Source organism: Siniperca chuatsi, linkage group LG1, assembly GCF_020085105.1.
Source record: "Siniperca chuatsi isolate FFG_IHB_CAS linkage group LG1, ASM2008510v1, whole genome shotgun sequence".
Classification (NCBI taxonomy): Eukaryota; Metazoa; Chordata; class Actinopteri; order Centrarchiformes; family Sinipercidae; genus Siniperca; species Siniperca chuatsi.
The window spans coordinates 2,327,969-2,351,869 of record NC_058042.1 but is presented as its reverse complement, the minus strand read 5'-3'; the positions used below and the strand labels follow the sequence as shown (position 1 = coordinate 2,351,869).

General features: G+C 40.7%; 1 protein-coding gene across 11 annotated transcripts in view; it reads left to right on the top strand.

Annotated features, from left to right (window-relative positions):
• LOC122881859 (serine/threonine-protein kinase BRSK2-like) overlaps positions 1-23,901 on the top strand; it is a 137,265-nt gene that overhangs the window by 47,347 nt on the left and 66,017 nt on the right. For 10 of the 11 annotated variants that reach the window (XM_044208548.1, XM_044208539.1, XM_044208558.1 and 7 more), the window contains exon 2: positions 20,029-20,123. In XM_044208548.1, the coding sequence (XP_044064483.1) occupies positions 20,029-20,123 (95 nt within the window). Of the gene's footprint in view, positions 1-2,968; positions 3,267-20,028; positions 20,124-23,901 lie in introns of those variants that run through there. The other variant, XM_044208620.1, reaches the window with a different exon arrangement.

Below are 23,901 nucleotides of genomic sequence, written 5' to 3'. Positions count from 1 at the left end.
TCAGAATTTTCTTCATGATGAAAAAACAAATAACAGAGAGCGTCTTTATACAACATACCCAGGGTCTTGTAATATTATTTGATTTCTTCATTTCTGACTACACAGGCAGTGATGAAAGCGATGATGAAAGTGATTTCATGCATATTATATGATGTACGTAGATGGAACGACTGATGAGATGCAGGATGTCTCCTGCAGCCTCCAGCAGGGCCTGAAGCAAAGCTCCCATAAACTTCTATGGACCCTCCAGAGCCGCGGTGTTCAACGTCATCATCTGTGTGTGTGTGTGTGTGTGTGTGTGTTGCTCAGGGAGGTGGAGGTCACTCGTGTGTCGTAGCTATATTAGTAATTGCCGTGCTTTTGTGAGAAAGACATCAGGGCTCATTAACAGCCGTGGTCTGACAGGCGAGTCGAGTCAGGTCGGAGTCATGGTGGAAATTAATTTGCACAGGAAATGTTGAGTTATCGGTGTGTGATAGAGAGAGCCAGAGATAGAGAGGGGAGAGAGAGAGACAGGAAACCCAGAGCTGGGGAGTGAACAGGGCCCCTGGAGAAGGTGACAAAGCAGTCAGAGACTAATAATGAAGCTCCGACTTGAGGCACTGAAAGTTTTGCTGCAGGGCTGAATATTTCATCAAACCCTGGGGTTACATGTGAACTGAGTGTATGGATTTATGTTTAATAAGTTCAAATATACAGTTATTACTTGTACTGTTTAGTATTATTCTGAAATGAACTTTTCTGCCCCTTTGATGTGATTTCAGGGACATTCTTGTTGAGATTTATGACCTGTTCTCTCTCCGAGTACCTCTCTGTCTGTCTCATTAGTTCACCAACTCCTCAGTGTTTCTGGGATATTTGGTGGACAGGTTTGGGGGGGTAAGGAACAATTGATTCGATTTTGGTGGTGATACAGATCTGACATTTTTGCCATTAGATGGTTATTGTTTTTTTCAGCCAGACCTATAACACTAATAGAAACAGAAGCTTGATACTAATCCCAGGGCGATGTTTGCAGGGTCAAGAACTCAATTTAACTTGAAATTGAAATGACAGGAGCCTTGTGTTCGGATGTAACAGCAAGTTGCAGACATTTGTGGTTTTTGACTGAATACTTTGAGTATTCAGTACTCGGTTTCTATCACTAAGATTTGTTATTTTAATTCATACTATGGATGATGGTAATTTTATTGCGCAGTTTTTGGTCTCACAACATCTTGGAAAGAAATGTCTGGGCCTGTATTCAGACTAGGAAATAAGAGCTAAATGAAAGGTATGCTGTGACGCGTGTTGGTCGTACTTTTAGTCCTAGGAGTAAAAGCATTTTATCACCTTAACTAGGAAATGACTGCCATCTCTGATAATTAGGAGAGCCCCAGAGGTGTTTAGCCTGTTAGGAGTCACCAGGAGATGCTGATCATGGCAGACACAATCTGAGGGAGGAGAGATCATTGAGGAACACGTGATAGTAAGCTTATTAATAGAGAAGAACGCACGTTGTCTCTACAGAAACCTCTCTGCAACAGCCAACAGTTTCTGCAGTAATAAATTAAACGTCACTCTTACAGTGCCTCAGATAAATGAGACTAAAACTTTTCTTTCAACACCATCAAATAAGCTGCAGCTCAATTGAATTACAACAGGTAAAATGTAATATTTGGTTCTTGATTAGGTTCTTCAAAATGCGTCCCTATTATTGGCATTGTAAAACAATAGAATAGAATTTCACACATACTCAAATTCCCTGCTCTTTTCATTTGCATAAACATACATTTTTTAAACAAGTGGATTGCCAATGTTTATTTCCACCCTACTATGTGACTGATGTATGAGTAAATATCATTATGAGCATTATGTATTACTTTTGGCATCATGTTTATACATATTTATTGGTTAAGTTAGTTACCTAGTGTTTTTAGTCGTATATATTTTAACTTCCAGGTGGGAAGCCTCAGTCCTCCCTCACCTTTTCTCAGCCTTTACATTTACTCGTTTCAGGTTCGTGGTTGTTCTCTCACACATGATGGAAGCAGCGTCAAAGCATTGGGACAGAAAAAGAGCCAGAAATGAAATTCATTGTCAGTGTTATTGCAGGGAAGGATTAGCATCAAGGGTAATTGAAATGTAATTGGCTGTCAGTGTGGTGGAGTTGGAAGAGGCAGTGCTGGAAATAATTACCAGCAGGCCAAAACTGGATGGAGAATTATTCAAGAGATTTACATGGGAGTTTTAATGAAGATGAGGATTATAACAGGCAGCCATGCCAGTTTCTCTACTGTGTGACTTCTTATTCATTAAAACGTTTGGTGTTAGCAGTAGGCTAACCAGCCAGCTGGTTGCGGTTAATCAGGCTGGGAAATGCTGCCTCATGGATGCATTGGAACGTCAGATGAACGTTAAAACGTTAGTTTTGTCCAGTTTGACCATTTTTGAGTCTGATAATTAACTCTTAAAGGTTGGAAGGACAAAACTTAGAATCAGCTTCTTAATAGCATCTCATTCATGTGCAACACTGTTAGAAACTCTGGAAACCTGGAAGAGAAACAATAAACCACAGCTGGAAAGTAAGTGGAAATTGACTTTACATGCCTACAGTTTAATGTTAGTGATACTTTACTCTATATTTCCCCTCGATGTGACTCTATTGATTTCAGAAGGAAATACTGTATTTTTTTTTACTTCGCTACATTTACATTCAAAACAGGGGATATTGTCATAGAAATTACACTTTAAACTACTCAACATGTAAGGAAACGTAACAGAACCTGGACCACCTGCAACATTAAAATAGTTCTTACATTTTAAGGCATCTACACTTTAACATTCAGAAAGAGGCCTGTGACGTTGGTCAAGCTGTGAAGCTTTTGGTGTGTTGGTGTTTTTTCAGCAGTGGAGGAGTAGCTATACAGTGCAGATCAGCTTAACTTGAAAAAACTATGAAAAAACAGTAGATCCTCCTAATCCAGGAAATAATAATTAACAAATCAATTAACACAAATTAGATACAAAAGTAAACAATGAACAAATCTCTCTAAATTTGTTAAAAAGATTAACCATAGCAAAATTGTGCAAAAGAACTAAAAAAAAAACAGCAACAACAAAAAACTGCATTTTCCCAACACACTTGAACACATCAGATCCATCTATACCACACCTGGTACATTCCTCCTGGAAAACCTCCATAAAAGGAGTCCAAAGGGGCTGGGCCTGGTTTGGCAGTTCCTGGGTCTAAACCAGAGGATGGTCAAGAGCAGACTGGAGGAGAGGTAAGAAAAGCAAACAAAATGATTAAAGCAATGTGTTAAAAAGTCTGAAATCTGTGGTATTTTTCTTCAATATTGGAAGCAATCTGATGTGTGACACTGTGCTAACAATGCACAACAAACAAAACTAATATTACTGTCACCAGGCCTCAAAAAGTGTCAGTTACCAAACAACGCAGACACTCTAATGCCAGCTAGATCTTGTGAATAATTGTGGTGGGCAAAGTACAGTACTGTGTGTGTGTGTGTGTGTGTGTGTGTGTGTGTGTGTGTGTGTGTGTGTGTGTTAAATGTATTACATTTGATACTTAAAGGATACGTCTGGCAATATTCTGTATTTCAGTAGTCAATAAATCCCATGTGCAGCAAGTAATTGGTCATACTAACATACTAAGTGTTGTGTGTGAATCACAGCTGATGGAGCCATAGAGCTCCATTATTGTCCAGAAACTATTAAAACCCATCAGGGAGCCGTTCTGTTGCACTGGCCGACATGTTCCTTCATCACCATGAACACACACACTGTAGTTTATTCTGACTCAGTTCCACACACACCGTCCTGCTGCCCCAAACACTGCTCATTTACAAGTAATTGTGAATAGGTTACATTACTGAATATTTTACAAGGATTTTTCCGTGTTTTACATTTTGAAATATGTTTTTTCTGCGTTCCAGGCAGCAGTTGGTTAAATGGGCAATATGCATTTACATGTTCAAGTTGATTTTTATAGTGCAGTGAAATTAGTGGAAATCAGCAGCTTCCTGAGAGACTTGGAAAAGGCCCATTAACTAATGCAGCATATTCTAGAGCTCATTCTGAAACCAGTCGTTAACACACTGCCTCGCGTTAATTTACTGTCTAGATTTTCAATGCTGATGGACATTAGTCTCTGTAATCTCTCTAAGATATAAGTCGACTCATTCTCAGAGTAAAAGCACAAAAGACGTGTAGGTTTTACTGTAATAAGTTTGGAGGGGGGTTGCGTGATAGGATTGGGAGTTTGGTTGTACCTCTTGGCATCAACACCACTTTTCTGTATTGTCAGAAGTGTCTCTCCTCCTCCTCCTCCTTTCTTCTCCTTTCATCATGTGGCTGAACGAGGACGTGAAGCTCCCTTCTCCTCGTTTTTTTTTCTTCTTCTCATCCTACTCAGATTTGGATCTTTCCCCTCCTCTCTCTCTCTCTCTCCAGTGGGTTAATTACTGTGTGTTGCTTCTTCCCCCTCAATCCTGTGACTTACACAAAACTGAACTCATTAAAGTGAAGAGCTGGAAGTTTTGCCACTCTCTTGTCATGACAAGATTTCCTTCTGATGGTGCGCTGCGGCGAGGCAGACCCGTGGCCATTAAACTGGCCTGAGAGCTGTCAAAAAGACTTGACAGAGTTCGATGTCACTGCAGCGTCCTCCACTAAAGTCCACTGTGGTGTGCACTGGGACGGGCAATAGGACGAATACATAGGCTATCAGCAAGATATATAGAGTGAAGTATGTCAGCAATTAAGGCTGATGGCAGAAGTAATTCCCATTCTCAGGGACCTAAAGGGTTGTAACACAAATCTGGGGGGTCTCAAGATAATCAGCAGGATTGGCAATAAGAAAATGCATAATTCTGCAGTGAATGTGTTGGATTTTTCAGTAACCTTTGTTTTTTCCTTGTTAAATACTGGAGAGTTTTACTTCTTCTGACCCTTAGAAATTATTCAAATTAAACAAGCTGATAATATATATAAGCTGTGATGAGGGGTCGAAAGTCCTGATTTTTTTTTTATTTTAAGGTCGCCAGTCAACAGTGGTGGAAGGTGGGGGAATTTATAGGGCATTAACAATCTAATAATGTAATATAAAAAAATATATATTACTCGTTTATATTGTTAATTTTCTGCAGAACAAATACTTGTACTTTGATACTTTAAGTATATTTTTCTGATAATAGTTCTTTTGCTTGTAATTGAGTATGTTAAGTAGCTGAATTGGTACTTCTATGTAAGTAAAGGCTCTGAATCTTCTTTCACCACTGGCTGTCGGTGGGAGCTGCTGCTCTGAAAGCAGGATTTGTGCGTCATCAGTGGATGGGAGCGCTGCTCTCAGTGGTAAGAGGCTTCGCCACTGACAGCCTGTCTGCCCAGAGTCCAACACAACATGAAACAGCTCACCTGCAGCTCCACTGTGGCTTTTCAGGACATCATGTTGGTATGTGTTCTATTTAAATGCTTTGCTATCCAGTGGTGTACTGCAGTTTTGTAGATACGCAGTGTGGTACGCGGAGCACATGTGGTCACGAACACCACGACCCTCAGCCCCCCGCTGTAAACACCTGTCGTGGTTTAATGACGCCGTTTTCCCATGTGAACTCTGGACAATGTCTTCATTGTCTCTGTCAAACCAAGAAAGTTCCATACTGTCAAATGAAGACAACTTGACAAACTCTATTCGCAGATGAAGTGCGTTTTCACATGACAAACTAAACTCCACTGTTCTTCAGTCTGCCCTTTTACTTTGCAGTCTTACGTACATTTTACTGCTTGTATTTTTTTGACTTATTCTTACTTGAGTGATTTAGTATTGTACTTCCATAAAAATCAGAGGCCAAGATATCCTGACTTTTAGTCCCCAGTATGGATCCTACATTTCCCATAATGCAACTCAGTATCATCGTTCATTTGGCTCTCCCTACAGTGTAAAGCCAATTTCTTTCAAACTCCACACCTTCAGGTTGTTGTTTGTTTGTTTCCACAGACTGAGTAGCACTAACCAGGACCAGTAAACTGATCTCCATGTGAATATTTGACAGTAGGACGTTTAATGGAGTATTTTCTCATGCCGATACTTTGACAGGTAATTTGGTAAAGGATATGAGTTCTTCCAGCACTGCCTGGTGGTTGTTTTACAGTAAGTAGGACACGTGGGACGTTTCTGTCGGCTCTGATGTTACAAATTGATGAAGTGTGTCAACTGGGGCAGGGAAACGGCTGGAGTCAACTGGAGAAAATGAAAATAAAACCTTTCACTGATATTTTCACGATCTATGTTGATGTCTTTTTGCTGCAGTTTGTGTTCTGTTGATTAGTGATGGCATCCAGCGTTACTTCCTGCTCTGATACTCTGCGTGAAGCCTTTTACTCTCTCTCTTCCTCTCCCTCTCGAGGCTTGACCCGCTTTCTTGGCCTCCCTCGTCTTCCGCTCCTCCCCCTCTCTCCACGCTGACGGAGGGAAAAGAGGGGGGAAAAGGGAGGAGCTGATAACCTCATTAAAGGAGAAAGGGGAGCTGGTTTTGTCAGAATGTGAAGAAGGGAAATCATATTCAATATATTCAATGGGATTCATATTGTCAGGGGAGAAGAAGGGGGGGGGGTCAAATGATGGAGGAGGGGAGGCTAACCTTGGCACAGATATTCTCAGTGCCTCAGTGGATTTACAGTGTGTGTTCAAAGAAGAAATAGACTGAATTTACAGTAGTTAAAACACAAAGAGTCCAGAGGTGATTGGATGCCGGAGCTGAGTGTCTCCATCATCTGTTGCCTGGTAGATTTCTGTGCCGAGAGCTAACCATTGGTCTCTTCTCCTCCTTTCTCTCCTCATGCTCTCCGCTGATTGGACGGCTGCTTCCTGCTCTCAACATGCTGGTTTAAAAACAGGTAAGCACATCTCATGTCATCTGTGTCTGTTTTTAATAATATTAGGTCTTTCTACTGATTAGTGGAAGACCGGATTGTAGTGGAAACCTGTTTTTGTGAACAAAGCTGAAAATGACATACCCAAAATAAAATGGTGACTGTTCTTGAACCCTTTTGGTTACAGTCATGATCCTGGTCTCTTCTAAAATGTAACTTTTACTGTAAGCGTGTAATGGGTGTGATTATCCTTAGACCTATTTGAAGCTCTGACTGTCCTCACATCACTTGGACTGTGTAGGTTTTGCACTGGTCTGTTTCAGATCAGGTCCAAAATGTAAGACCTCTATGATAGTCAGAAAATCAAATTTCACCTTTTTAGAAAAGGCCTTGACAAGACTGAAGTGCCTCTGGCCACAAAACACACTTTCTTTTCTTTTAATTATGTCCACTCCTGTTCACCGTACCTCCCTGCTCATGTACTGCAAATATCAATAAAAAGAAATACCTTGAACATGTTTATTAAAAAACCGCAGCTGCCCAACCAAACCTTGATCATTTCAAATCCAATATTTCTTCACTGATCTGGAACCACGTGTGGGACAGCTGAACAGTCTGTGATGCTTAATTCATGGTGTGAAATCAATGTTCAGGCCCATTTCTATCTATGTGATCTCGTTAGCCTCAGTGGGCAGCCCATGAAAGTGAGAGCATCTCTCTGTCGGGACGGCCGCGCACCTCTCTGCCTCGTTGGTAAACCAGCAGCGGCGGTTAATCAATGTGACAGAGCAGCAGGGTGCTCTTGACTCAGATGATTGGTTGGAACAAAAGAGGACGGCATCAAATGACTGACAGCAAGGTGGGCAATTACAAGGCCAAAGTGAGGATCAATCAATATCTTTTTAGTTAATATGAGGGTAGGAAAATTAATTGTATTGATTCTGTGTGTGAGTATCAACATTAATTTTGAGTGTTTGTCTTCTCTTCTTTCCTTTCTGTTTGGGTGTATAGTGGGAATGAAAAGTGTGTTCCCCGTCTCTGTAATAAGATGTAAATAGGCCAGAGCTCAGTTTTAGTGGCTGGCAGGTCTGATTCAAATGTGAGAGGCAGTGGGCTCATCAATCTTGTCGGACAGCTACAGATGGCTCCCTGACAGCCAGGAAACTCCATCAGAGTCCCGCTGAGCTCCACACAGGTCCGCTGATGGGTGACAAGCTCTTCTCCATGCTTTCTCTTTGCCCCATTGCTCTTTTTTGAGTAGAAGTAGAAGTGGGAGGGGGTTCCAGAAGTATCTCCCCCCCCACCCAGTGTAAATTCCTATTTCAAAGTTTAATGATCTCCTCAATGTTTCTCTCCATAGAAACACAGGAGTTTCGTGGATAAGTTAGCTTGATAAGATGCTACAGGTTTATGTTATGGCCATCAGTTTGAATTATTTCAACTTTTTTTCCTGAGAAATCATGATTTTTGAATTGGTTTGCGAATGGCTCTCAAGTCTTTTTTTCCTCTTGTGTGCTTGGTGAAGTGAATCTCCTCAGGCAACCATTCAAGTCCCACAAATCTCCCACTGTCTATATGTTGTAAACTTATCAACTATAGCTATCGTCCACTAATTGCAGGGTTGGTGGTTCGATCCCAGGCTCCTCTTGTCTACATGTAGAAGTGTCCTTGAGCAAGACACTGAACCCCAATTTGTCCCGATGGTTAGGCCAGTACCTTGCATGGTAGCCCGCTGTCTGTGAATGGGAATGAAAGAATGTGAATAATTTACCATTTACCAATGAAGGCTCCCCTGTTTCACTATAGGCTTTCTGGTTTCACAATGAGCTATGGTGTGCAGTGAAATAAATGAATCAATATGTAAAAACAATGTAATATTCTTCCTGTTTGCTCCTCATGTAGCCTACTGTAAAACTTGCATGACCACAAGAGGTTGCCTGTATGTAAACATTTATTTTAAGCATTTGACCAAGTGTCATTTTTCTGGTGAGAACTGCTTCAATGTTGAAGAGGCCAGAGGCAATTTCAAACATTTTGTTGTTTGGAACCAAACACCATGGCGTAGTTGCTGAATTCATCCAAACGTGTCCCAGAATCTGAAAGTGAACTGATTTAAACTGCTTCTTCAAAGTGTAAACTTTTGTTTCAGTTCACCGTTAGCGGAGCTAGTAACAACGTTTCTTACTGAAATGCCCCTCCTTAATCACAGGCTTGTACCTTTTCACTTATTTTTTTATCAAAGAACCAAATATTGTCTTTGAGAATTTAATCAGGAAAGTTTCATGTCCATCTCTTCCTTGAAGTGCTCCAATTGTCACCTAAGACTGTCTAGGAGAAAATGAGACGCACTCTTACTTCGTAACCCTTCACCCCCAAAGTTTGATGCCCTGTTGGTGAGAATGTTGTCATGTTTGCAGAAAATATGAACGGTTGGGTTCAGACTCAGGGTAGAGGTTCTCCGGCTGAACTACACGCTGACTTTGTTTGGTTGAAAATGTCTCGCTTGTTTGTGTTGCCTTGCTGGAGTTTCCTTTTCTGTATCATTCCCTTTGTCTTTGTCTGTACTAACATGTGGTGGTTAGCTGGTGGTTAGCAAAATGTAAGATTTGGAAGCCAGTTGAGCTTGTCGGAGGATTCCTGAGCTGTTGTAGTGGATCAGACGACTTCCAAATCCTCTGATGTCCTTCATCACTTGATCAACAAAGCTGTAGTTATTGTTGTCGTCGTTCAGTGTTACAGGCGCCTATTCAAACTCCATCCGATCCCTATGGTGGGAAGTGAGAAGAAATGAGTGTACATAAAAATGTTTCAGCTGAAGTGCTCGACTGCGCTTCTATAAATAGTTCAACTAGCTGGAAGTTGTCCGTTCTGCCTCCTGTCTAGATTCCATTTTCCTTTCAGTTTTCTGTCTCCTTCCTGCTCTCCTTTCGTTTCACGTCAAGTCATCCACACAAAGCCAGCTGCAACATGCTTATTATCCGCCATATTTAAGTTCTCCTAAAGAAGAAAAAGATGAGGAATTCCCTTCGATTGGCTGCTCGGCAGCTGTAGAAAGCTCTGCCTGAAGTGGTGCAGCCTCTTGACTCCTGGCTTTACTTGGTAGTTTTCACCACAGCGTGTGAGTGTGTGGGTGGCTGACTGTGGCCTGCAGGTCCAGGAGCCCCGAGCACTGCATGATTGAAAAGATTTCTCTGTGCCAAAACACCGAACCCACAAAGAAAAGAAGATATCTCCCGGCATGTGCTGCCTCCTGAGCTGACTTTACCCATGGAGTAGAATAGACTCACTGATGTTCAGTTGGGCTTTCAGCAATTAGTTTGGATTTCAGAGCCTTTATTTTTCTTTTGTTGGATAGAACGTCTTCATTCTTGTAACATCACCTTTCACTGTACATATTGCCAGATCCTTCACTTGTTTTAGTCTGTAACTGAAAGAAACATACAACACAAAGTTTAACTGTTCAGTATTGTGCCCAACCTACATGGTCTTTAAAGACACCAAATATACTTGACAAAACAAATCTTTCTGAGCTTTCATCCACATCTCACGGTCTTCCTCACTTGATGTTATCATGTTATCTGTTGTCATGTGACTGAAATTTCATACTTAGGTCACAGATGACAACTGAGGTATCTCCATGACAATGGCTCAAACTCCATCCGCTTAGGAAGACAGTGAGATGTGGTTGAAAGCTCTGTGAAAAGCTAAGTTGACTTTGAATTAAGATTAGTCTTTTGTCAAACTTATTACATAAACCATTAAATTGTCTCCTTTCCCAAACTGTACAAACAAAATCTGGCACAAAAAAATTAGCTGTTCATAAAACACAACTCAAGTCTTTAAATGTCATCCAACCAGAAGAGAACAGAGTAAGGTTACTCTGTATAGACCTTTATATAAAGAGTAGAGCCCAATCAGTACTGATTTTTTTTTAGGCGAATTTGAGGCGAATTTAAGATATTTGACTTACAAAGATCTGATAACAACAAATCAGTGGAAATTTGTTTATTAAAGAATGGTGACTAACATATGAACTGATCCTCGACACTTTAAAGTTGAAAAATGAACTTATCAGTGATCTCTGGTGGACAAACTGTGTGATGGAGATGGTTTCTAAATGATCTCAAGCATACAGTAATTTGGGCTTTTCTGTAATGCAGTTTGGCCAATGCATACGCAGATACTCATAAATCTGTGATGAGATCAAAATTGGCCGATGATATTGGTGCAACCAGATGTATCAGCTGGGCTCTAAAGAGCAATAAAACATTCAATGGAGTGTCTCACCTAAATCACATTACAAACAAAGCCTTTTCTCTGCAGGATACCATTGAACCTCCCTGTTTCTATGGGTAATGGTAGTGTACCTAAACCGTGAACCTCGACATTCTTGAGCTTTGGTTCCTGTTTCTCACACAGTTCTACGCTATAGCTGTTTTTTATATGAAAAAAAAAGTAGGTTTGGACCACACATGAACAGGCCATCTTTCTTTATACATAAGGAACCATTTGTGCTGAGTGTCACAAAATATACAGGGTAACCTATTGTGACAAATGAAAACTAAATAATTCAAACAAAATAAACATTTCACCTCAGCAGACCAGAGATACCCATGCAAAATTAAAGATCTTCCTAGTGAGCTGCTGGTCAGACATGTCTCTAGTTCTCAAGTCTATTCCAAAACGGGATCACCTCACATTTATGTCTGACATTTTGAGGTTCCCATCACATATCACCAAACTGCCGATGCATATGACTCTATAACCATGTAAAATCATGAATGATTTGGAAAAATATGTGAAAAAACACGTGATAATTGGAAACAAACCTGACATTGTGAACGCTGTTTGTCACATTTAGGGGGTGGGGGTGCAAGTGTGTGACTGCTGAAGGTCACCAAACAGCTGACCTGTCAGCATAGATTACCACTGACTGCTTATGTTCTGTACATAACTCAGGTTTTTCTTTAAGTCGAGTTGTGACGGCGACGTTTCTGCGTTCACACACAGCGTGGCGGGCAGCCAGCTCTGCTGCACTGGGAGGAAACACTTCCAAACACTGACAATCAGTGCTTTCAGGATTTTTGACACATTTAACATATTTCTCCAGACACTTGACACATCATAGGAGAAAGTTTCTGCCTTTTTCAGGGAGTTTCCTGGAAGCTTTCAGCCTGCTCCCCTCAGTGTCGAAAGTAAACAGTGCTAACATGTCATTTTTAGGAAGCTGAAGGACAAAAAGTAAAGTAGCAGCTGTGTCCTTCTAAATAACAGAATCCCAAAGTACAGTTTTAATTCCTGCTGGACCAGAAACATCCTTAAAATGTGTTCATAAAGCGAACAAAACGTTCAACAGACACTGGACATCACATCCTGCAGAGCTGAGCAACCGGGGGAGCTCAGCCAGTCTGTGTGAACCCAACAAGCCTGTCAGTCGCGTAAAGTTTGCCACTGTTGAATCTTTTGTTATGGAAATCGGCCTTTGACAGCCAATCCAATTTGGTTGCTTCCTTTTAAACTCCTTTTCTTTGTGGAATTTGCATATGCCTCCTCCCTCAGTCTGTGTGGATTTCTTGTGAAAGCTCTGGTTTCCATGCAGGTTAGGTGAAATGGAAACTCTAAATTACCCTTAGGTGTGAATGTGTTTATCTACATATGTTACATATCAACATCTCAATCAGAAACAAAGCAAGTGCACCAGAGCTGCTTAATTTATCCAAAATTCAATGGGTCCTGCAAAGCAAAGGAACAGCAGTGCTCTCTGGGATTTAGTTGACTTACGTTATCAAGTTGTTATGTACAGTCTTTGACTTTTTAGCGTCTTATCTTTGACCTTTTGTGCTCTCGGTAGGTGGTAAACGTAGAGATTATTCATTACAGAAGCTTAATTGGGACTTTGGAAGTACTGCTTACTTTTAGCCCAAAGGCACAGAGAGGGAACATGGGAGGTTTGGGGGGGAAGGAGTTGAGGAAGACCAAAGGCCCTGCTGCCAGTCTGTGGAGTTCCTGGAGATTATCGATCTGATTCAGCAGAGAGGAGCGAACTGATTTGAAGGGAGAGAAATCAATGAAACTGAGTTGTTTAGTCGGTTGTGGCTTCCACTGGTCGCACATTGGTTTAATTTGCCTTCTGAAAGATTTGCTTTACATTTTTTTATCCGTCTGTTCACCTGTCAGTCAAACGGCGTGCTTGTTGTTGTTATTTTGCAGGTGGCATTTATTTCTTTGTTCAGCAGAAGGAGGTTCACTGCTCACGCTAACCACCCAGCCCCTGGCCTGTTCCACAGAAATCTGACACAGAAAATACAGCACTTCCTAAACACTGCTTCTCCTTCAGTCAGTTTTAATGCTCTGCTTTAAGCTAAAAACGACACCATGACTACAGATGGAATCAATTAATAAACACTTATTGACTAAAATGTTTATAATTGATTAACTGTTCAAGTCCTTTTCAGGACACAATGACAAACAAGGAGTTGCTTCCAACTGCTCAAATGTGAGGATGGGCAGCTTTTCTGATGAGACTTTATTTAATGATTTGTTGAGTGATACAAAACATAATCAGATGATAATTGTTGCAGCTCTACTTTCCATCACTGTTTCTGACTGTTGTGTAGCTTTACATTTGCATAAAAGGATGTTGCATTATCCTGACAACCAGTAAATGTAAAAACAGGGAGATGTGTGAGTCATGAGCAACGCGTCTAACCCTCCTGAGACATAATATAATGTTCTTGCAGTGGACCTTGGAGCCTCCCATTTGTTCCCACCAGTAAACTTATTATACTTCTGATGCTTTACTTAACTTCATTTCACTTCACTTTATTGTTCCTTCAAATGAAACTCACCTTGCAACACAATACATAAAGTACATAAATACATGAATATTTCAGCCGCTATAATAACAAATACGCCAAATGGCTCGAAGCAGTACATTTCATCCATTCACCATTTCCAACCAGATTTATTAATATGCATTTTCAATTTGTGCATTAAACATTTTTCAAATACACCTCAATGCCATGGTACCTGCTTCTTCTTTCTGCTGCTATTCACTTTTGCATGCCTCCATTACAAAAGGAACATCACAAAATAAAGAATAAAGATGAAGTATTCTGGACAGATGGATAGAATACTTCATTAATCCCAATAGTAATAAAATGTACATGTGAATCAGAGCATATAAATTCATTCCTAAAAAAAAAAGAGAGAACACACTAATGCCATCACAGCAGCAATGAAATGTCCTGATGTATCTGAGTTACTGATGCTCTGTTAATGATGCCATATTGTCACATCCTCTTGAAGAAATTTGCATAAAGGTAGTTGTTGGAAACACCCACTGATTCACATTTTATTTTTTAACTAAATTTCAGACATTTGCTTAAAACTGCAACAATTTCATGAAAACATTACTAATGGTATAAGTACACATGTAGGCTACAACCTGCAGGGGACTTTCCGGGATCTGTATCCACCTTCCATTCATCTTCTTTTGTTTAATTTATATGTTTTATTGTTCTTTTTCTGTCAGATGTATAAAACACCAACCAACAACGGACAGGAATGCACACTGAATTCACACAGAAAATGTAAAAGCTTTCATGAACTCATCCTTGCTGAGTTTTATGGAAATGAGGCAGAGGGAAGCAGAGTGGATGTGAAAATGTCAGAGATTATAACTTTAGGGCCTAGTTTTGAGCTACGTAATGATTCTAATAACTGAGAAGTACAGTGAAAAATAAAAACAAAGTGCTTTTATGATTTCTCACTGGACTGGATCAAAAACATATAGCTGTCTGTTCAGACAGAAGCTCTCCCATTTAAGTGTCAGAGGAGTAATTATGCGAGAAAAAAAACTGCACAGAAGATTATGGGAGCGTAAATGTGTTTTTAGTGGAGATAAGTCATTCGTATAGCCCTCACTGGGCCCATGTGGCTGTAAAATACACTTTAAATACCTTCTCCGCCTCAGAGGAACTGTGTGTGGAAACATGAATGTAACATAACATCACTTATACTGCAGTTGGTCTCTTCTTTTCTTTGTTTGCTGAGTCTAAAGTTTTTTGGTACTTGTCTACATTCTCAACCTGCTGGTGGTTTTCATTTTGCCCTTGACCAAATCTGTCCTTTATCACATTTTCTGGAAACACAGACAAAACCTTATACTCCGGCACTCCTCTGCCTCTGCCTCACAACTTTAATGACATCCAGCACGCTCATAGCCATGATTTTATAAATACTGAGGTCATAAGTCCAAAGTCCCCCAGCAGAGTCATTTTTTAAAATCTGTTGAATTGCATTTATTCTGGTGGGGTATGCTAAATTCATTTTATTTAAATTTTAATTCATTTATGTTTCATTGTCTGAAACAGTCCCATTTAGTATGAAAAATGGCTAAAACAAGTCTCAAACCAACCCCCCCGCCGTCGTCAGTAACACCGGGTCTTGTTCCTATGGAGTTTAAAAGCATCTGCAAAATGAGTGTTATGTAATGAAACCTGAATGAAATGAATGTGGCCATTATCACATAGCCAGTGTACTTCATTAAGAAGCATTCTGTCTGAATACTCAATATTGAAGAATACCGGGTATCCATAGAAATGCTCACCCAACTTTTGACTAATAACACTAATACAGCACTGAATAAAACAGAGCAGAAAACTGCTGCTGCAGTTTGATAAAACATATGTATTTGCAAAACTTTTGCATCATTCTTTTCAATTAATTTGTGGATATAAATGCCTTGTTTTATATTGATATCTGCAGAAATGTAATCATCTGATTTGATGTTGGAAATAAAACATGGGTATTTAAAGATCTCTAAAAATTAAAGCTGCAGTGAATTTTCTTTTGGCCACTTGGGTGCAGAAGATAAGATAATCCTTTATTGATCCCCCAGAGGGGAAAGTTACAGCAGCACAAAGACAGATATAGGTACAGATAAATAGAGAAACTTAAAATAAAATAAATCAGTTACAAGCATATAAAATAAAATAAGAATAGAATAAAATAGAAAAGAGCAATTAAACTCAAAACTCAAACTTACAGTCAATAGCAGTACACATACGTACCCACAACTAGAGTTGTACATGAACTGATCTCAAGCATAGTGACATAGTGGTGTGATTAGCAGCAGCAAAGTCAGCAGATTATAGGATACATAAGAGTAATATGATTCCATCATACATACACCAGAATTTATATAATATGATTATGGAATTATACTTAGAGTTGTCTGTATTAATAATATCAAGATACGATGTAGTGCATTATGCAATAAACAACGAAGCAGAACCACACTCCCATCTCTGACATATTACCACCTTAAAGTTGTTATGGCTAATGTGTTGGTAAACAGCTGCCTACCTCCACATCCAGCAGACACAGAGAAACATTAGCATTAATTTACAGTCGCGTTTGTGTCCACCTGATGAATGTAAGTCCAATATTCACTCTCCTTTTAGCTCTTGCTCCATCAACTCTGGAGAAAAATATCTGGCTCTTTAGCTGCTAAATGCTCCACTATGTTCACCAGCTGGTCTCTAACTGAGTCTGTCTGCTGTTTGCTGCTGAGCAGCTCGCGTTCAGTGGGTTTATCAGAAACCAGCTGCCTGCTGCTGCTGGAAGCACTGAGACTGAACCAGACAGGAAACGTGTCGTAAAAGCAAAACTATGAGCTAAAAGAGAGTAAAAAGCTTCTTAGAGCTGCAGAGTTGGTGTTAGTTCTCTGTCGGTTCAGCATCGCAAGTGACCCATTTCACCTGCAGCACAAATATCAACAGCTGCTTTTGGCTTAGAGTGAATATCCAAATGATCATTTAGAGAAGACGAATGATAGCTCAGCCTGTAAAAATAGACTTTAACACACCAGTATTTATGACTTAAGCTCTAGGCACCTTTGTCTCTCTTTCTTAAATTTCCTGCTCAGCCTTCTTCTCGCTATGAACTTTCTCCATCTGTTTCTGCTCTGTGGCTTTTCTCAGAGGATGATCCTGCTTCACTCACTCCTCCCTTCCCTCCTGTTCCTTCCGCTCACCTCTACATCACCTCTCATAACGTGTAAGAACAGAGCAGTCTTTACAGGGCTTTCTAAGGCCTGTGTTGTGGTAATCATTAGCCATCTTCGAGCTGCTCTGACAACATGATCAATGAGACCCAGGGAATGTCGCCCAGAATGCCATTTCGGTTCTAACTGGAGACATAAAAAGTCCCCAGGCTGCCATATTGGCCCAAACACCCCCACTGCTTGCAGCTCTGCTTGTTTCCTTGTGAGACCCCGTAGGGAAATCGCCTTTCAAATAGTGAGACACTCATCTCCTGTGAAATATATATGCAGTGTGAGGTAATGAAGAGGTGCATATGCGCAGTGGCATTTCCACTGCCGTCTGCAGACCTTCAGTACAAAGTAAAATATACCCTCTGGTGGCAGAGCTTTGATAGAGATGGATGGAGCCATTGTGGCTGTAATAAGATAAAGGTATTGCGTGTTGACATTTCTGTTATGGCACAAGAGTCACGTCAGGCGAGTTCTCAGACGTCCATAATGGAAAAGAGACTCGGGAGTTGCAGAATGCAAGTCGATTGCATTTTTATCCCGTTTTATGCTCTGTAAACTGACAAACAACATACAGCTGGGAGAGTTACAGGTTGTGAAATCAGCTGCATATGTGCAAACAAGCATCACTAATCGCACACTGACTTTCAGCTTCCTTTAACATGAACTACAGAGAAATGCCTTTTATGTTAGTATTACTTTTTTTTAAAGATTTTTGCAAATGTTTGTGTCTATATATTGTGTTAAATATTGCTCTAACCAGAGCCTCAACAGACGGGACAACGAGACAGCATCTGGAACGATGAGGTCTGGAGCATAGTCATTTTCCATATCCTGTATCGAAAAAAGTATTGTTTTGGTATCTTATTGGCAATAGTAAAGAAAACCTTTACCCGGTCATTAAAGGAATAGTTAATTTTGAGAAATACAGTTTTTTTGCTTTCTTGCTGAGAGTTAGATGAGAAGATCGTTGCAGCGAGGAGTTATGTGCTGTAACTACTTCTTGGCCTGGCCAGCCACTCTCCACTGGTTGCCTGGCAACCTCATGGTGACAACAAGACTCCAGAAAGTCAGTGGACCAGCCACAAAATAGTTCCAGCAGATAACTCTTGAAAAACCACAAGTTGTTGTTTTTACATTTCTGTTTGTGTACAGATTAAACAAACATGTAATGTGTTAATTAGTGAGCTTTAGAGGTGCAGAGCCAGGCTTGTCCTTTCCCCCTGCTTCCAGTCTTTATGCTAAGCTAAGCTAACCGTCGCCTGGCTGTAGCTTCATATTTAGCGTACAGCAGAAGAGTGGTATTGATGCTCTCATCTAACTCTTGGTGTTGGGATTTACAGTGTTTAAAGGGGGGCACCCACTTGTGTAGGTGCAATCAATTAATTATGGCAGAATTATCAAAGATAATCATTAATAACTTTAATTAATAAAGTCCTTGGGAGCACCACTCTTCTTAAAGAATAGAAATGACAGCAAATTAATTGATTGAGTCTAAACTAACTTCAACTTAGCGGTGACTGAGAACTATGGTTACAATTATAACCTCAAGTTAACCATGGAGAAGATCACAACAATAAACACATCAGTAACTTCACATGTACAAAAGTCCCGTGCTTAGCTATATACACTGTTAGTCTATGCTGTGCCCAGTTGTTACGTTACCCGTCCGTAGGAGGGAAAGAGAGGTGGCTTTGGTGCTGCTGTTAGTTGGCGGTCAGTCTGTTGTAGACAAGCCAAGCTGGGAATTGTGGTTCCGCTGTGGAAGCGTCTGTTGCTGTGCAGTGTCCGCTTGTAGAGAGGAAGCTGTCGCTCCGTCTGTGGTTGTTCTTACAGAGTTAACCGCTCTGCGTTAACTTGCTTCGTGCTCCTGTTAGCATGTGAAGTTAGCTGGCAGGCTTTGCGTGTGGCAGCCGTTTGCGCTAAACTTTGTTGTAGAGATCTAAGAGGCCTTCGCAGCGCTTTGGTAGATCAGGAGACATTGGTTCTGCTCCGAGCAGATTACACGGCGAAGCCAGGAGGAGAGAGTTCAGGTGGGTGTCTGCTGGTGAGCAGGCCGCACTGAGAAGGAGACAGCCACAGCTGTCCGCTGCAGTGAAGGATTCCAGGAGAAAGAGACAGAACCAATGATCGCGGACCTTTTTTTTGACCTGGTGACTTCCGGGTCACAGGTCAGACTGGCCAATGCTGCGTTCAATGACTTTGTGGGACAAAAGAGAATGCAGTCTCCTAACAAAAGTTCAGTCAACAAATCACCCAAATGAATGAATTAATCTGTAGAGTCCCAACACTTGGCAATAAAATGAACAAGCTAGCATATTTCCCAAAATGTCGAACTATTCCTTTAAAACATTTTACCATAGTATCATTATTGGTCAGTCACTACAAAAGGTTCCGTTTCACTCCAGAGGGTGCCATTAAGGTCTAAATTGTTCACCTTTAAAAAGTTCTGTACATAAAAAGCTATACCACTTGTGCACATTTTGAAACTGGGAGGCATGTACTGGGTCTTGTGTGACAAAACAATCTTTGTTTCCTTAAGACCCACCTTAAGGTCCACACTTAGGTCATGTGATGACACCTGAGCCAGCTCTATTCGCTGATGAAGTGAGATACGGTTGCAAGCTTAGAAAAAGCTAGTAAGACCTTTTGAGTTGAGATTATTTTGTCACACCTACTGCTTCCAAGGTCAAGAATAAACCTGCATGCTCAAATAATTCATGTTGTTGCTTAATGGCCAAAAGGGGCTTCCAGCTTCGTTAATGTTATCTGTTTTACCTTAAAGTGTGGATTTGTTTTATCTACAATCATCGGGCTCGATGCAGTCTGTGGAGTACATTTAAGGTCGCCAAATCATTTTTGGGTTCCAGCAGCGACTGCTGTCCCGGAGGAAGACAGAAAACCTTGAATGTAATGCTTTTTATTCAGATCCATAGCTCTTCTTTTGATGCCTCCCTCCTGCCATGATAACCTCTGTCAAACTGCGTGTTTCTGTGCACATCAGAACATTTAGATGTCCCTGTTCCCTCAGCGAGAATCAGACAGACTTTGAAGAAATTACCCGATGTGAATTTTATTTCATATTTGTGTTTCAGGTCTTGTGAAGCTGGGCATCCACTGTGTCACATGTCAGAAAGTTGCCATAAAGATTGTCAACAGAGAAAAGCTCAGCGAGTCTGTCCTTATGAAGGTAAGTCAGTTGTGTGTAATCTGTGTGTGTGTGTGTGTGTGTGTGTTTGTGACCTTGCACGAAAGACTTTTTAACCTGTAGGTACTTTAGGTGTCTAAAAAGCATCGACTGGCAATTCTGATCCTCAGCAGTTTATTTTTTTGTGTGTGTGAATGAATAAAGACAAAGAAAAGAAAAATTAAATAATAAGTTTTTCTTGGATAAGGCTGCCAATATTCTATATTTTTCTTTATTGTCAACAAATCCCATGAAAAGACCAAAACCAACAATGAGTTCACTCAATACTTTGACTTCCTGTCTGTGGTTCTCAGCTCCAAGCCTATTGGTTTCTACTGAAGACATACATCTTTAAAAACACCTCACAGATATATAGTTTCATGTTTAAAAAGGCTCAGTAGTTTCCTCAAACAGCTGCTCGCTGTAGTTTTTATCAGACCAACAGGAGGAAATAGTGCATTTGTTGGGGACTATTTCCAGCGGCGGATGAATCCACATGTGGTGCTGTAGTGAGTGTTTGGGGCAGCAGGACGGTGTGTGTGGGACTGAGTCAGAATAAACTACAGTGTGTGTGTGTTCATGGTGATGAAGGAACAACAGAGCGGCTCGCTGATGTGTTTTAATAGTTTCTGGACGACAGTGGAGGAAGAAGATCCATCAGCTGTGATTCACACACAATACTTTAATTTCAACAACATTATTGTTGGTTTTGGTCTGTTCATGGGATTTATTGACTATAAAAATTAAAGCACATCACCATTGTTATCCTAAAAAGTATAAAAACAGCAACTGGTCATTTATTTTCCATTTCTGGCTCAGTGTAATCTGATGTATTGTTGTTCTTCCCGTGAATAAGAGCAATATTCAGTATGGCATCTAGAACCGCCATTTGCACCCACATTCATTTTCCACACCCACAAGAGCAGAAAATAGACCAGAATGCAATGCAGGTACATTTTTAAGTTTTAACCTTGCTGTCAATGTTTCACCCACACGTTAATCACAGCTGAATACAGCTCAGTACAGAGCAGGTGTTTGGACTCCTGCGCTTTTATTATTACTATCACCACTTGTCTGTCCGCCTACACCTTGAACAAACAGCTGGATGCAGATGAAGCAGGCAGGATGAGTCACATGTACAGTATATCAGCAGTCAATGCATGTCATGCTGGAAGTGTGGAGTGTGTGTGTGTGTAATACTTTTTCTTCCTTTTGGTCAGCAGAGGTCATTTCTAAAAAGCTAGCTCAGCCAAATTACAAAAGAAGCATATTTCCTCACTTACCTGTAGTGGTATCTATTCAGACAGATAATTTTTGTTTGTCCAGGTTTTCAGATATCTGTCTCTGAAATTTCTGTTACCACCCAATGGATTTTGCTTGTGGTGCTCCAGCATTGAAAAATGTCCAGGCGTCACTGTCAACAGTATGGGAACTACTTTCCACTGGAGAAATATTCCCTATGAAAACTGCTGACAATGTGTTCTGTGCAGTGAAGGTCTTAAGTACTAATACATGCAATTGTATTAGTATCATCATTATTCTACTACTTCACTGGACAAAATGATGGGTCTTCGAGCAACAGGAAGGGCAGCAGGGACACTGTTTCTGGAAAAGACATTTTGCTGTTGAATTTTTCAAATGTATGTTTTTCAATGCTTTGAGAAGGACGCAGAAATCTCAGAGACAGAGACAGATATGTGAAAACCTGGACAAATAAAACCACAACTGTTTGCGTGGCTCGATACCACTAGAGGCAAGTGAGGAAGAATTCCTTGCTGCAAACCCAAATATAATCTTTAAAGGCATTCATTGATTTTAATGCCTACATGGGTGCAGTGCAACTATCTGCAAACACAACACTGCCATATTGTCACCTTATAAAGTTGATATGGCTAACGCAATAGCAAACAGTTGCTTATTTACAAATACTAAGCAACTCTAGCGACCCCTTTCACATTACGCAGTCATTTGATGCGTTGTTAATATAAAAATATAGATTTGTGCAGCTTTAAACATCCACATAAAAATGCTCGATGCAGAGGAGTAAAGTAAATGCAGTAGCAGTTAAAGCCGTCACTTTTCTCGTGTTTTACTCCTCTTAATGCCCACAGAAGCTCTGAGCTGCAAGAGAAGGCTTACGAAACCTTACAAAGTCATTTTCTGAAAAATATGACTGCAGCAAAGCAACACTTGGCGGTGTTGTGTGATCTCAGTGATAGAAACCTCATTTCCTAGACTTTATTTTGCTCTTTCATAACATGTTAAAAGGCATCCTGAGTCTTATATTCTCTCTGTACACACACACACACACACACACACACACACACACACACACACTCTCTCAACACACCTTGTAGAGTGTCATAACATTTCTGTGTATCATTAGCAGTGTTTTGGACTGGCTCCTCACAACTGGTTTATTGAACAGCAAACACACACACACAGAGGACAAACTGTGTGTGTGTGTGTGTGTGTTTGTGAGTTAGTCACTATAAGCGTTTCAAATAGATTGGACCTGCTGTAATGATCAGCAGCAGCTAATTTTCCAATGAGAAAGACTGTGCATCACACCTCTTTGGTTCTCTGTCCACATCTTAAATACTTGGCAATTGTGTGTGTGTGTGTGTGTGTGTGTGTTGACGGGGTCATGTGACCAGGTCGTTTGCTGCTGCAGTCTTTGCTTTCTGCTGATAACTGTTCTTCATCCTAATGAGCAAAGTGAGTGAGGAACACCACCTCCCTCCTCTCCTCTCTCCTGAGTTAATACTGGCGGCTAATTGGTTGTTAACACTGATGTTGCTGTGGGCGTACGTGAGCGCGGAAGGGTGTTCGATTGTCTAGTGCAGTTGCATCTCATGAATGTTGTCAAGATAACTTAAAAGTCTGTTTCAAGGCTGTGAAAGATATCAGTGGCACTTAAAGGTCAAAGAGGCGAGCTTGTTGCTGATTGGTTGCTCGATTGATTCCCCCATACCAGCACGATAAATCTGATTGGGGCAAGTTGAGGAGCAGCACTTCCCTGCCTCATTATCACCACTGTGGTTGAGCAAGGCACAGCTCGGGTCATTTTCTAGTAGTTTAGTCCATTATTTCTATCATCGGATGAAATAATGATTTCATCAGTAACAATAAGGATTGTACTCGCCAACTGAAATCACTAAAAGGAAGTTTGATTGGTCAAGAAACACAAGCAGTCTGACAGGCTGGACAAACTGTTTTGGAAGAGAAAACAAAGGTAAATGGTAAAATGATTACCCAAACTGGCCATTGTAAACATCCATCACAGTTTACAGCCGCACTTCCTGCTTCAACCTTTACCTGCCATACTTACTGTAGGTGGGCACACACACTCCCCCTATTACTATAACATATCGGTGTGCTCACTGTTGGTTTCTACCTCCAAATAAAGAGGTTAAAGGTAGAGCGATATAACAGCTGTTTCTGGTTAAACAAAAAGGATCTTACTCTCTCTAGGGATCCTTTCCACAATGTTGTCAGACACTTCTAACAGTCAGACAGTCTGAGCCTGTCAGCGGCAAAAACAAGCACTTTTAGTGGACGTACATTGACAGTGCGCAATTGCCCAGAATGATTACATGCAGCCCGTTTCGCAGCTGCCGGCTGCACCGCTCTCGCTCAATACTGGCCCAATTTCAAAACTCGTTGTCCCCATTAGTCACATAGACACAAAAACATGGGAAAATAGGGTCCAGATTGAAAAATATGCATGTTTCCCTTTTAAGATAATCTAGATAAACTGTAGACTACCTCATTTACACAG